The sequence below is a fragment of the Chelon labrosus genome (genome assembly GCF_963514085.1).
Source record: "Chelon labrosus genome assembly, chromosome: 1".
Taxonomy (NCBI): Eukaryota; Metazoa; Chordata; class Actinopteri; order Mugiliformes; family Mugilidae; genus Chelon; species Chelon labrosus.
In genome coordinates this window covers 17,028,429-17,041,978 of record NC_140337.1, presented here as the reverse complement: position 1 = coordinate 17,041,978, position 13,550 = coordinate 17,028,429, and the positions used below count along the sequence as shown (strand labels likewise).

At 46.3% G+C, this 13,550-nt stretch overlaps 1 protein-coding gene across 1 annotated transcript in view; it reads right to left on the bottom strand.

Moving 5' to 3' along the window:
- The window catches only part of sema4f (sema domain, immunoglobulin domain (Ig), transmembrane domain (TM) and short cytoplasmic domain, (semaphorin) 4F), a 53,836-nt gene extending 40,562 nt beyond the window's left edge, over positions 1–13,274 (bottom strand). The window contains exon 1 of the mRNA XM_084548613.1: positions 12,461–13,274. Within this exon, the coding sequence (XP_084404739.1) occupies positions 12,461–12,551 (91 nt within the window). The 5' untranslated portion in view covers positions 12,552–13,274. The remainder of the gene's footprint in view (positions 1–12,460) is intronic.
- Between the last annotated feature and the right edge of the window lie 276 nt (positions 13,275–13,550).

Sequence of the window (13,550 nt, the reverse complement as noted above, 5' to 3'; positions counted from 1 at the left end):
CACCTTCAACTGCCGCTGCATATGTGTGTCAGGATATTTGAGTGATAAAAATGACTCATGAGGAAGGGTGAAGTGCACTTGCTAAAGCAAACATGCCCTTATTTGATTTAAAAAAAAAAATACCAGGAAGCTTTTACTTATTATTGACAGAGAGACTGGAGGAGAAGGAATTTAACTTCTTGTTTTGGTTTAAAGTGTAACTTCAAGCACCTGAAACACTTTTAGTTTAACAGTATTCATGAGGAAAGTTCACGTTTCCCGTCGATATCACTTTATTCGCTGGTCTCCACTCGCTAGCTTCTCCGTGCAATAAACCCCCTCCGCCTGTCGAAACGTAGCATGTGCAAGCTGTGCGAAGTAATGGGATGTTTTGGAGCTTTGGAAATCCTGTTACAAGGCACAGTACAGTACGGCGAGCCTCATTATTCGCCGCTGAGAAGATTGTTTACACAGGTAGGTTAATGTGCACCTCCCTGGTGCACGCGAATGAGCCGCTAATGCTGCTAATCGTTCATTTGACACTTGAAATTGAAGGCAAATAACACAACACAGACTGTTATCACATCTGAGATACTGCGTATAATTCACCTGCTTAACTTCCTGTTCACATTTAGCTTATGAGCGCACCACAGCATCCTGCCAGCACAAAAACGAGACAAAAGGTTGCGCGTTGGTACGACCCGAAGCACTATATTAAGATCAAAGTAAACACAAGTCTCAGAAGACCCCAAAGTAGTTCACATTAGGTCCCAAACTACAAGCTTATTAGCCCCATGTCACACCCCCGAAGTCCCTCTTAGGCACACACAGTTTGACTTAACCCATATGTTTGGGTGGGATAAGTCCAAATCACCTCTTAGTGTCTTTAATGCATTAAGTCTTTTCTTTCAACCCCCCTATTAGTGCGACAGCCACACTCTACTCAACACACACACACACACACACACACACCAGCAGATCCACTAACAGACTGCTCCATTCACTTCTCTATTAGTTCAGTAGCATCTGTTTAAAGCTGCATAAGAGCCGACGGTAGACAAAACACTGTCACGGTGACGTTAAAGAAAGAACGCTCTATGTGTACGTTAGGCTCACTTAAAGGTGCAGTGTGTAAGAATGAGATTCAGAAATGTATTTAAACCATATCAACATCTTAGCAGATGTTCTGTTCTTGCATCTGGTATTTTTTGGCAGTCGATCGCGAGTTAAACGGCCAAAGAGTGACTAGCGACAGCGCACGGACATGCAGACTTCATCTGCGGTCCATAGTTTACGTTACAGTCCGCTTTCAGTTCCGTTCGGTTTTAGCAAGACCGTAGCAGCTGGAAAATATCCAAATATTGGGATGTTTTTCTTTCTGTACAGTTTGTGTTTTTTATTTTGCAACATAAAATTGCTTCATGATTGCTTCAGAGCTGTCTTCAGTTTGTCAGATAGGTAGATGACGAGCACATCTTCTAACCGCTTGTCCTGTGAAGGGTCACGCGGGGGCTGGAGCCTATCCTGGGATAGGGATAAGGACCCTTTGCACAGGGGCTGGAGCCAGCTGTCATCGGGCGAAAGGCGGTGCACCCTGGACAGGTCGCCAGACTATCGCAGGGCACGCAGACACAGGGAGGACATGCAAACTCCACACAAACCCAGAACCTTCTTGATGTGAGTCATCAGTTCTAACCACCACATCTCTGTTCTGCTCCCACAGGCAGGTAGAAGAGGGGATGTGGCTCAGTGGTAGAGCATAAAGTACAGATACCCTGTCCGTTTACTCCCCTGACGATTTCCATGACATGGGCATCTCATCCTGAAGTTCCTTTGAAACAAATATCCATTGTAATAGTTCTGAACCATATGTACCAAACCCCTCACTTAGTCAATGACTGAAATGATTTGCAAATTATCAAATTAGATAGCCGTTTTAAAATGTCATTTAAAACACTTAAAAACCAACAAAATATAAAAGAGAACCATTGACTCACACAAATTCATCTTGATGCTTACATGATTAAACAATTTTCAAGTTTTTTTTTTTTCCAGATTCAACTGGCAAATTTCCCCGTGCACGCATTTGTGTGTGTGCACGTCTCCGCGGGGCCTTCGTCACACATTAGGCAGCACGATGTTAATCTAATCTGGACTGCCGGGATCTCGGATCCATCCTGCTCCACGTGGACGGGGGGGGGGGGGGGGGGGGCGTTATATAAAAGCACTTAAGCTGATGAGATCGGCCGAGACGGAGGCCGCCGTGATGTCATGACGCCGTCTGACTGCACAATCCGAGGTGTGATGTCACCGGGAACTTTTATTTATAGCCTGTGATCAGCTCAGCGCCGTGCCGTTTAATATCGGGAGCCGTCTCACATCGCGTCCCGACAGACGTCCTCTGTTTTCTGTCATTTTTTTGGGCGGCAGTCGTCTGAGCTTTCATCTCTTTCTCTCTCTCTCTCCGGTTCAAAACAAAGCGCCCAGTTAGTGCGCTCGTTTGCTGCGAAGCCACCATCCATGTCCTTGTAGTGCTTTGTAATGTCGACATGCCTCCCAGATCAGTGTGATAATGCTTTTAGGAGGCTTTTCCAGTCTGAGTAATGTTTCACGCACACACACACACATTTTGTGGGAGTGTGTCCTCCATTGTGATGTTAAGCTAAAAGATGAAAGTATGGTGTCTGTCTGGCTCTAAAGACCCTCTCTTTTCTCTGTCTGTATTCCCCCTGGACGAGCACACACACTCACACAAAGTACACAAACAGGCTCAGCAGACACCTCAATTATGATAATGCGGATCAGCATTAATGTAACCTTACAGCACGGCTGGCTTTCAACGTCGCTCTGTGTGTGTGTGTGTGTGTGTGTGTGTGTCCCAGACAGCAGGAGAGGAGGGGCAGCTACTGTATCTCATTTAACACAGGTTACTCCCCGCGGGAAACGCAAAGGCCTTTATGGACAAACGCACGCGGAGGCCTGCACACGCAGAGGAAAACGGGGACGAACAGAAAGACGCGAGGCCCCCGAGAAGTGCTGAAGTCAGTGCGCGTCGGCAGAAAGTAGTAAAAAGAAACAAAGCAAGAGAAAACAAAGACACGCGAGGACTTTGGGGTGTTATTTCAAAAGCACACAGGCCTCAAGAAGCTTCTGTTTGTAAATCGGTCCAGACGTGCTGCAGCAGCTCAGACTATAGCAACTAAAGAACGGAAATTGAAGTAGATCAAGAGTCACAGAGCTGCCAAGAATATGCAGCAGATAAAAGTGTAAAGTAGCACAGGGTTCACCTGAGAAAACACCACCGGGTCAGTTCTCAACCACTGCTCCCTTAGAAAAGGCGCCTCGACCCCTCATCTCTTGTGCACCTCTTTCATCGCAGCCCCGCCGTCCCTTTTCTTTCTTCCTCCTCCTCCTTCTTTTCCTTGTCTTCCTCCCTCCTCCTGTTTCCTTCCCCCTCTCCCAGACTCCCCTCCCTCCCTCCCTCCCTCCCTGTAATTACCACCTCAGACTCCAATTAAAAGAAACCACAATAAAGAGAGCAGAGGAGGGAGGCTGAGGGGCGGTATAAGGGAAGGAGAGAGAGGACGGCGGTGAGAGACGGAGGGGGGGAATTTAATGAGAAGTTTGTCCACACACACACACACTCACACACACACACACACACTAAAAATTGGGAGTCAATGCAGGTGACTTTAAAGGCTTTTCAAAGCATGAGTTTTAAAAAGTTTTTTAAAACTTTGCATTTGCAGGCAATTCGGCGCAAACGTCCACATAAACGTGCATGTGTTTGTTTGTGTATATATATGTGTGTGTGTGTGTGTCTAGGAGAGGAGGCTGCTGACAGTTTTTCCTTTGTGTTTGCCCCGGCCCGTTTCCTGCCATTAAGGTTCCCAAAGTTGCTCTGCCTTCGTTAACGGCATAAACACATGCGCACAGATGCACACATCCTCATATACACACACACAAAAAAAACACACACACAGGAAAGAAAAAAAAAAAGAGACAGAAGGTCAATATGCCAGAAAAAGGATGATAAAAAAAAAAAAAAACGTGGAGAGCTGGAGATCAACAAGTCGTGGCAGCAACACGGAGCGAGAGAGACGGTCGATACGCGCTCTCAAAACTGACCGACACACACAGAAAATGATACCAAAGAAACTCTCAGCAGCGGAAGATACTATCAATCAATAAACACAAAGTAGGCACAGCAGGGTAGCCCTTCCTGTCAGGCCGCTTTTGTGTGTGTCTAAGTGTGTGTGAGGGTGAAATGGGCCCCGTGGTTGTGTGCCAGCCAAGACTGCCAAAAGACACACACATGCACAAAAGGAGGGAGAGAGAGGTGCTTTGATTTACCGGGCTGCCAAGGGGGAGAGACCGAGCACAATGCACCGAGAGGAAACAGATACTGTATCTTCAGCGCACAAACAAACACACACACACTAGCCTCAGACAGTCTTATCATTTCAGCCGTTTCATTTATGAGATCCATTACCCAGCTTCTCTTTGAAGGCTGCGAGTGCGTGCGTCCCAGACGGGAGTCGCCGCGCCGGCTTTACGACCCGGTGCGTTACCTTGATCATAGCAGGAGCGGTAACTTACTCCGCATTACACGGCAAACACCCTGCAGCGTGCATGTGTGTATACGTTCTCACGCTCACCATCTTTCACTGCGCTGTGAATTCACTAAACACCTCCTAAGGTGAGCGCGTATTTACTCTGAAAACTGGTTGCACCAAAGGTATTCGTGTTTACTGTAGGCCGGTCCGACCTGATGGTGCAGTTCTCCCGCCTGAGTGAGGGCAATTATCCACGTATGCCATATATTTACTAAGTCATCACCAGGCTAATAACCTTCATAAAGACTGTGCTGCATACATTACGCTTAAGTGCTAATGATACAGCTTGCTAAACGCACATAACAGCTGCTCTTCTATTAACACTCATTCCTCGCTCGCTCTTTTTTTTACTAGTTTTACTACGCTGTAACACTACCTGCCACCAGCTCCTCTGTGGGGCGATGTCTCAGGGATTCATGAAGACCCTGGAGGGGGAGTTAAGTCGCTGGTAATCCAAAATTTAGGCCAATATCTGGCACCTTAATGCGTCCGCTATTTCACAGAACCCCGAGTTACAATCAGGTGACTTCTGTTTTGACACCAGTGCCGTGCAATCAATGTGTTTGCAGGACAAACAGATTTGCAAGAGGTCTGAAACGCGGCAGATTACTGAGATTTTCTTCGGCTCCCTTAACGTTGTATTCACTGTCAACAAGCCACATTTGCCATTAGAGTCTTGCAGGGGAGGGCGGCCCACACACGCAGCCGACACTGGTCCACACGTGATATCCGCAGAGACCCTGATGTCCCCGTACATGATTGGAAGAAAGTTTACCCGCACAGTAGTAGTTTCCAGTCATTTCAAACCCATTAGCACGGTCGGTATTCTGCAGGACATTGCCCCACATGTCACTGGTAAAAATGTTTTTTACCCTGATTGCTCAGAGGCAGATGGAGCAGCCACGTGAAGAAGCAGCAGCAGCAGTGGAATTTACGAGACATTTCCTCTGCGCTCAAACGCTCCACGCATTGACTTTCTCCAGCTTTCATCTGTCACTGGGAGTAAAAAAAAAAAAAAAAAAAAAAAAACGCCAGCAGGCACAAATCTGTAAAGAGCTGACCCCTCACTGCAGGAGCTGACGTGGGGGAGTTTAATGTGTCCACCTTTTAAACGTCTTCCGACACGAACACTAGGGGGGGCGGCAACATACCGCTCATGTAGCGTTATATTTGATATTCTCCGGGCCGAGTTACGACTGGATGTGGGAAATCAAAGGCCAGAGAGAAGCGCGAAGAGATGAGGAGTGTGTTTGTTTGTTTGTTTGTTTGTGTGTCTAGCAGGAAAAGGGAAGTGTAGTATTCTGCTCGAGAGGAGAAAGACAGCGCTCCCCCTCTTTCTCCTGCTCTGCTTGTGCATGTGTTTCCTTCCTCACCCCCCCTCTTTCACTCGTCCCTTAGCCTTAGTGCTGACACAGATCCTGCACAGGGAAAAAACACTCACATCAACATGAACACATGCTCAAACCAATCACCTCCCAACGTAAACACAGTAACACGAGGGTCCCAGCTCGTCACGTTATCAAGAAATCACCACCTGAATCCGAATTTACTGTACGTCAGAATGTAAGAAGTGGGGTAAATAGATGGAGCGTGTCTTCACATTCATTCCATCAATGACGGCACTCGCTGACCTGAAAGCACAGAAAGGCCAGCAGACACACACACACACACACACACAGACGCATGGACAGGTCAATCGATGGACGACTTTTGTTGATTCCAGACTTCCAATCTGTCTGAGCAAACAGCCACCCGCTCTCTGAGGAAACATCTCAATGCCGCGGCGGCCGTGTGCGTGCAAAGATGCTAGCACGCTAAGTGGACGTAGTGCAAGGTGACCCCGCGCGATCTCTGACCTTATCTTAAACCTGTGATGTCCCATCTCGTCCCGTCCTGTCCTGCTCGTTTCACCCCGAATGAGGCAGATCAATCACTCCCTCCGTCTCCGTTTAATTTCATCAATACCTATTAGTCTCTTTTTGTATCACATGTTTTAAATAGCGTCCTTTTCTAGTAAAATTCAACCCTCTCCTTGACTCTAGGTTATCTTCTCTATTGCTTCACCTTGAGTTGGTGACCAATACGATCAATACTGATTTATATGACTGACGACGGCCACAGACAGCAGTCAGCAATATTGGAGAGCGTGGCCTCCAGCAGAATGCATAATGCCTCTGGGTTCGTCTAGCTTTGATTAAAACTGTAGGGGAAATAAAATTAAAAAAAGGGTTCGCTTCAGCTTGGAATTAATTAGAGGTACTAGAGAAAAATTGACACCTTAAGTGTACCCCTTCTGTATGTGTCTAAAATGCTGAAATCTATCCTCCATGCCTTATATTAGGCTCCAGCTTGACTTCTATCAGGAGGGATTTTCACGCAACAGAGGGCTAAAGAGGCAGGAGATGAGGAGCGAAAGTGGGTTTGAATCCCAATGAGTTGATGATATATATGCTTGAGCTGTGCGCTGACACTTCTTCTACTGAAAACCCTCTGAAGGTAACACACACACACACACACGCACTAATGCCCTCCTTGCTAAAGCTTCCCAGGCTTTAACTCCAGAATACTCAGCAGCTTTTTGCGAAAAAAAAAATTTCACGACGTGACACGGCGCATTTCGCGGGATTTTTCTGAACGAGGGAGTGAGAACAAGGCAGGGAGGAGGAATGAATGAATGAATGAATGAATGAATGAATGAATGGAAGAAGGAGGAGAATTCCACTGACCCGCCTACAATATCCACCTACCAAGCTGCTGACCTTTCAGTTTTAAAAGTTCACGGTGGTCAGACTAGGTAGGGATGCACGACAAGAGGAATCATGAAATCATCTTGGTGATCAAAGTGAACCTTAGTCTATCTATGAGTGTGTGTGAGAGAGACAGAGCGAGTGTGTGTGGCCTTTGACATCTGACTGGCTTTGACCTTTACTCTGACAGACTCCAGCCACAGAAGGGCCCGTGTGGGCTGACCATTGACAAACAATGCGAGGGCGCGCATTAACAATTACGTACGTGCAAGCCGCTAATGTAATTCTCTGAATCGGAGGCGACGTCTTAGTTTCATAAAGGCGGCATTATGACTCAAAGAGTATGAGAAGCTCACAAACTTCTTCTGATGAATGTAGGCAAGAAGGAGTGAGAGAGCGTTTTCTGTAGGAGGCTGATGGCAGCTGGGAATTTACCCCTCATCTCTTTTCTTCTATTGCCTCCCTTCCTTGGTTTCAGTTAAATTAAATATTCTTTTCTCTGGTTGAATGTTTCACTGATTTTATGGAACCAATGCTGCATTCAATGGCAAGTGGGAATTTCTGATTTCAGAAATTTACTTTGAAGGTGAGGTTTCAAAACCCACACATCGTCTCCACGTCAACATGCCTCTTTCTGCTCAAAGAAAAGCAATGCAACAAACAAATACCGATTGTTTTTTTCCTACTTTGTGCATCAAATGTGCGCCGATCCAAAACAATGTTCTGGTTTCGCCTTCCATACAAGGAATATCCAATGCAGCAATAAATGCTACAGGGGAATATGTAGGACAGTTTTTTTAAAAAAAGCAAAACCTACTCACACCTGATTGTTGCCTTGTTTTGAGAGAGGCTTTAGATTAGCTTGACGTTTAGCTTTAGCATTAGCTCAGGGTGCTTGAACACCTACTTTGTTCTTGCGAAACCGGGGGCGTTCCCCACCCAGGTCGGTCCGGTCGGGCACAATAATCACACTCCGTTCAGAACAACTGGGTGGGTGTAGAGAAGATGGTCTCCACCCAACTGCAATCACCAATTTATGGGTACTACTATCCATAAATTTATAAAAAAGGAGATTACGTTCAGGCGAAGGACACTGGCACACGAACCACAAAAGAGCAATAAACTCCAGCGCCCACACTCGCTGCTCATGCTTCATTTCCAAATTTCCTGCAAAAAGATGAGCAATCGTAAACCTGTTGGTAAGCACGTACCACCGTTCAGGGCATGTCAGAACTTTATCTCGGCTGTTCTGTCTCAATTGCCCGGTGAACATGAATCGAATCACAACACAACAATACTGTGTCATATTACACCCTGTATCGGATCAAAACACAGCCCATTTTAGGTGTGAATATGGGAAGATTTAGAAGAAGCGACGGAGAGACAACACTTGACGTATTCCTGATGAAGATAAGGAAAGATACGCATAAGGAGAAGCAGCAGCTTTCCATAAATGCACTCAAGCTATGGCCACGGCAAAGGGTTATCAGACGGAAGTGACAGAAGCGCTAAAAGCCTTTCGGATGCCTTTCTCCGGTCCCATGGCACCACTCAACTCCGGCAAGGCCCCTCTCAGCTACACTTGGCAAAAAAGAGATAGATGAGGGGCTGCAAAACAATGACAGAAATAGACAATGGGATGCACGGATGAGAAAGAGGAAGCTGTTCTCTTGTCTTTGCATAACCGCGTCATATTCCCCAGTGGGAGACAACAATGCAGCCTCAACCCAAATCCCCAGGCATTTCCCAGACATGAAATCATTGAAATACTGAGAATTTTGCACGTCACAAGGCCCCTCATCCCTCCAACGCATTTTAATCTCAATTCCTGAGAATCGCGGAAAAGATCTTATGACATACAACACTGTGAATGCATGCAAAAGACATCCTGAATCATCGAAGGAAGCATCACTAGAAGGCAGTAAATTCAGAATATGTTGAAGACACTTACCTGTGTCAAGTTTGAACATATTCTGAATTTACCGCCTTCCGACTACATAAACAAACACACAAGAAATGCTTCTGGATTACAATGTCTCTTAAATCTGACTTCAAAAGTAGGGCAGCTGGACGAGCAGGAAAACCGTGGAATCCACTTAAGCTTGGTAGCCAAAAAAGGCTGGCAACAGTTGTACTTTTCACACACATCACTAAGTGCCACAGTTGAACACTTCCTTGTCATTTGGTGCAAAGCGGTAGTTTCACATCTTGCATGCGGAATTCAAAAGAACCTCCGACCAGACCAGTTTTAGGTTAATCTGACCCTCACCACATCCATGTCTGAAGCGGACGCATACAACAGTTTCCAATGAAACGATGGCGTAAACTGTGTTTGCACCGCCGGCCCAACTGCAAATGCCAGCACTGAAAACCAAAACTACAATAGAGCAATACATCTTCGATCACTAAAAGCTGCTGGAGCGAGAAATGTTTGAACAGACTTCTTGTTAAGCTCTTGTTGACTGCAAACAAAGAAAAAGTATAGTTTTGGCGAGACGGGCAGGTGGCGCAGTAGGTGGACACCGAGTGGCCTATATGCCTGCATAGTTTCTGACTAACCAAGCTAATCAAATTGGACACGGCTCTTCTCCCTCTCACTGTAAATGGAGCCTGATCCATGCAGGCGCTACGCCCTCCGATGTGTGCCGACACCCTAATGAGTTTCACGTGAGAGGCATTAAAACTGCTGCTAGACCAGTGAAACTGACTGGACGTGGCAGAGAAGCTGCTATACATAAACACAATGTAAAGTTTTTTCCTTAATATTTACTGCAAGATAAGAATTACGACCATCAAAGCAGGCGTGTATGAGATTGCTTCAAATTAAATCCCGACGCTTTTAACTCAGCCGAGCAGCTTTATGACTTTTCCCCAAACACTTAACCGGGGAGCTGGTACAGTTCCGCGTCAGTGTAATTAGCCGCACCAACAGTTAATATAAACACAAGGGCGATAAAAACAGATGTATCATAAGCGCCGTGAGCGCCAGAGAAAAAGCTAACGACTCTTTTCTGATGCAACACAGATGGAGAATATGGAGCATATGCAAAAACAAAGGTCCAAAGCCGTGTTTGCCTGGATTTCTGACCTTTAGAACGAGCTAGATGAAAAGTAATAATTGTTTAGGATTCATTCCGTGGAGACCTTAAATGTCAGTCTGCATCTATAATCTTTTAGGAGAATAAAATCAGAAGGCAGGATAGTATCAGGATGCTGCTTTTATGTTACTGAACATCCAAACCTAGCTCAACACAAACACACGTCACCTGACTGGCTGCAACTCCTCTGTCTTATATAAGAGGCTTTCTACACTTATTATAACGCATGACTACTTTCACTCTCCGAGCGACACGGTGTTGTGATTTTAATCAGTTTGGGAGTTATGCCTCTTTTCGCATATCTTACAATCTCTGATGTTTCTGGCTGGGCAGAAAATCAGCAGCGCTGCAAAGAAATCCAAACTACTTTTGCGCTTCTGAATCATTGTGAAAATGAGATCCACCTCTCTTTGCAGAAGAGTGGGGAGGTTTCCCAATCTGCCTCTCTCTTTCTCTCTCATAGCGGTTTACTGGCTCTCGCTCTGACTGTATTCGTCGCGGGGCCAGAATGCCACAGGCCATAGTTGCATAATAATAATAAAGGGACAGGGAGCTGACTTCCAGACACTGCTTTCATTCAGGAAACAAGCCTGAATCCACGGCAAGCAAGTGCAAGATGTAGGTCGATCACGGACTGGAAAGACAAAGGGTTAAAGAACAATAAGCTCCGCTGCAGAGTGCAGCAGCGGGGCAAAGCCCATTAACAGTCAGGTGACTGGAGTACGGGCTAATGGTCAATGAGCAGAGTGACGCAACCTCTAAATCTTTTCCTCCTCGCTGCATCTGGGTGTAAACACCATCACATGGTAGAGAGGGAATGAAATGACCAAAAGCAAATAATCAGGAAGAAAATACTGAAAAATTAATGGAAGAATGTGGACTGAAAGGAGTGGTGACACAGATGGAACCATTAAACACAAGTGAGGAGAAAACAACAAGGATAACGCGTATGAGCATATGCAGAGTGCAACCCGATCTCCACAGGGTCACAACATAGTTCTGCGGGACTTATTATTTTGTTGTGATGGATGTCTCCTCTCGTTTTATGTCTTCGGTCGCTTCTCAGAAAACAGGAAGGCTGGCAAGTCTGCGCCGCTGACCCCGGCGGTCGCAGCACAAAGAGGGAGCTTGTTAGAGAGCCGGGGCTTGTCCTCTCCTCGCTCTGACTTATGGCCATACTAAATCTGAGTCTGGTTCTGCTGAATTCCTCCTCCTCACCATATAACCCTCCAAACAGAAATGACACAAATGGAGGCAAACACGATGCACATTGCCACATTAGAAAGAAATTTACTAATTTTGGCACGCAGGATCATTTCAGAGCTCAGCAATCCAAGTCTACATCTCCTCTCTGCGACCCCTCTGCTGAAGTGACCCCGAGCAAGATGCTGAATCACTGCTGAGCCACTGATCCTGACCTTTGCATTCTCCCGATGAGGGCAAATGAAAAAGGCAGATTCCCCACATGCATCAGTCCCACCAGCAGAGAGTCCACTTGACTGAACTGTCCCTTTAAATTTCAAAGCTGATCGGCTACGTGTCTGGATGAACCAGCTCAGCCCGGCGTTTCTGCCCTGCCTGCGCACTTGTTGTTGGCCAAGTCTGGCACCTGCTTGTTTCGCCAGCATCACTGTTGGTCAAGCAACAATAAAAGCAGCAGAAGGCAGAGCTCTGGCACCGCGCTCTGAGCGCGTAAAAGAGCAAAGGCTGAGAGCCAGCTAAACTTGGGGTGTTCTTGGCACAACACTGCCGCAAAAGCTTATCCATCATCTTTGTGGTTGTAGTTCATGACATAAATCACAAAGCAAATTTCATTAAAGTTGCAGCTCCAGCCTCTTGTGTGTGTTTTGAATCTTGTAAAGATGCCTTTTTACTTGGAGACATGACCCACACTGACAGATTTATGTTGCACCCCCCTCTAAAAAATAGATATCTGTTTTTAAAGCTCACTGCAGGTTTGATTATCATCATCCATCACCTGACTTTTTTTGTTTTCCTCCACCCTGCGGGTTGCACTCACCTTCCAGTCCGCCGAGACTCGCTGCCAGTGAGCCAGAGGAGAGCAGGCAGCACACCGGGAGCAGGATCAGCATCGCACCGCCGAGAGTCATCCTGATTTAGCTTCCGTCCTGTACCGGAGAGGTGGAAGTCAGATTTGAGTTGATTTAACACCAAAGTCCAGAACTCGTGCTCTCAGCTGCGCTGCATCCTGATCTTGATCCGAGCTTCGCAGGTTTCTCTGAGTTTTTTTTAAAAAAAAAAAAAGCTCAAGTCTCCTCTTAAATAAGTAAATACGTTGCGCTGATTATTTCTAAATGAAATAAACGCGTCCAATTTGTTATTCTGCTACAGGTTACTGCTTCCCCGTAGCTGCGATGTGCACAAAGCGCAGAAGAAGAAGAAGAAGTGTGCGCGCCTCCGCTCCGCGCAAATGTGAGGGATTTATTATCCAGTCAATAAAAGCGACATGCTCAGAAGCATGGGTTGAATTGTGGTAGTGGCATCTGTGCCGTGTTCCAGTCACAAACTGCGCGCTAAAGTAATCCAAAGTGGCGTCCTCTCTCGTGCAGGAGTACCGTCCGGCGTCCTGGGCTATAATGAGCCGCGGTAGCCTCGCTCCTCTCTCCCGGTGGCTCTGTGCCCTGCTGTCACTAGCCGAGCCTGTCCCGCTCCTCGAAACAAAGCTCTTCAGTTTAAACTGCACGGGGAAATAAAAGCAGGGGGGGATCGCGTTAAAAATAAAATAAAGAAAACAATCCCAGGGCGCGCGTTTTGTCGGTGGAGCCGGAGCGCAGGAAGGATCACAGTGATATGGAGGGCTGCGAGAGCTGGTTAGAAGGGAGCCATGTACGGCCCCGCCTTCCGGAAGAGGCAGAACAGTCAGGTAAGATAATGACGGGAGAGACAGGTGCATGTGCGCACCTATGTTTTCTTCAGCAGAACATGTACTACGATCTTCGCACAGTTTTTTTTATTATTATTATTTTTTATTGGATGTTCCTCAGAATTAAGGATTTATTTCACTCATGATGGGTTTATGGAGTAATGACAGGGTTTGCCCTGTAATATAATGACATAAAAGCCTCCTGTAGTTAAAGTGTAACATGTTA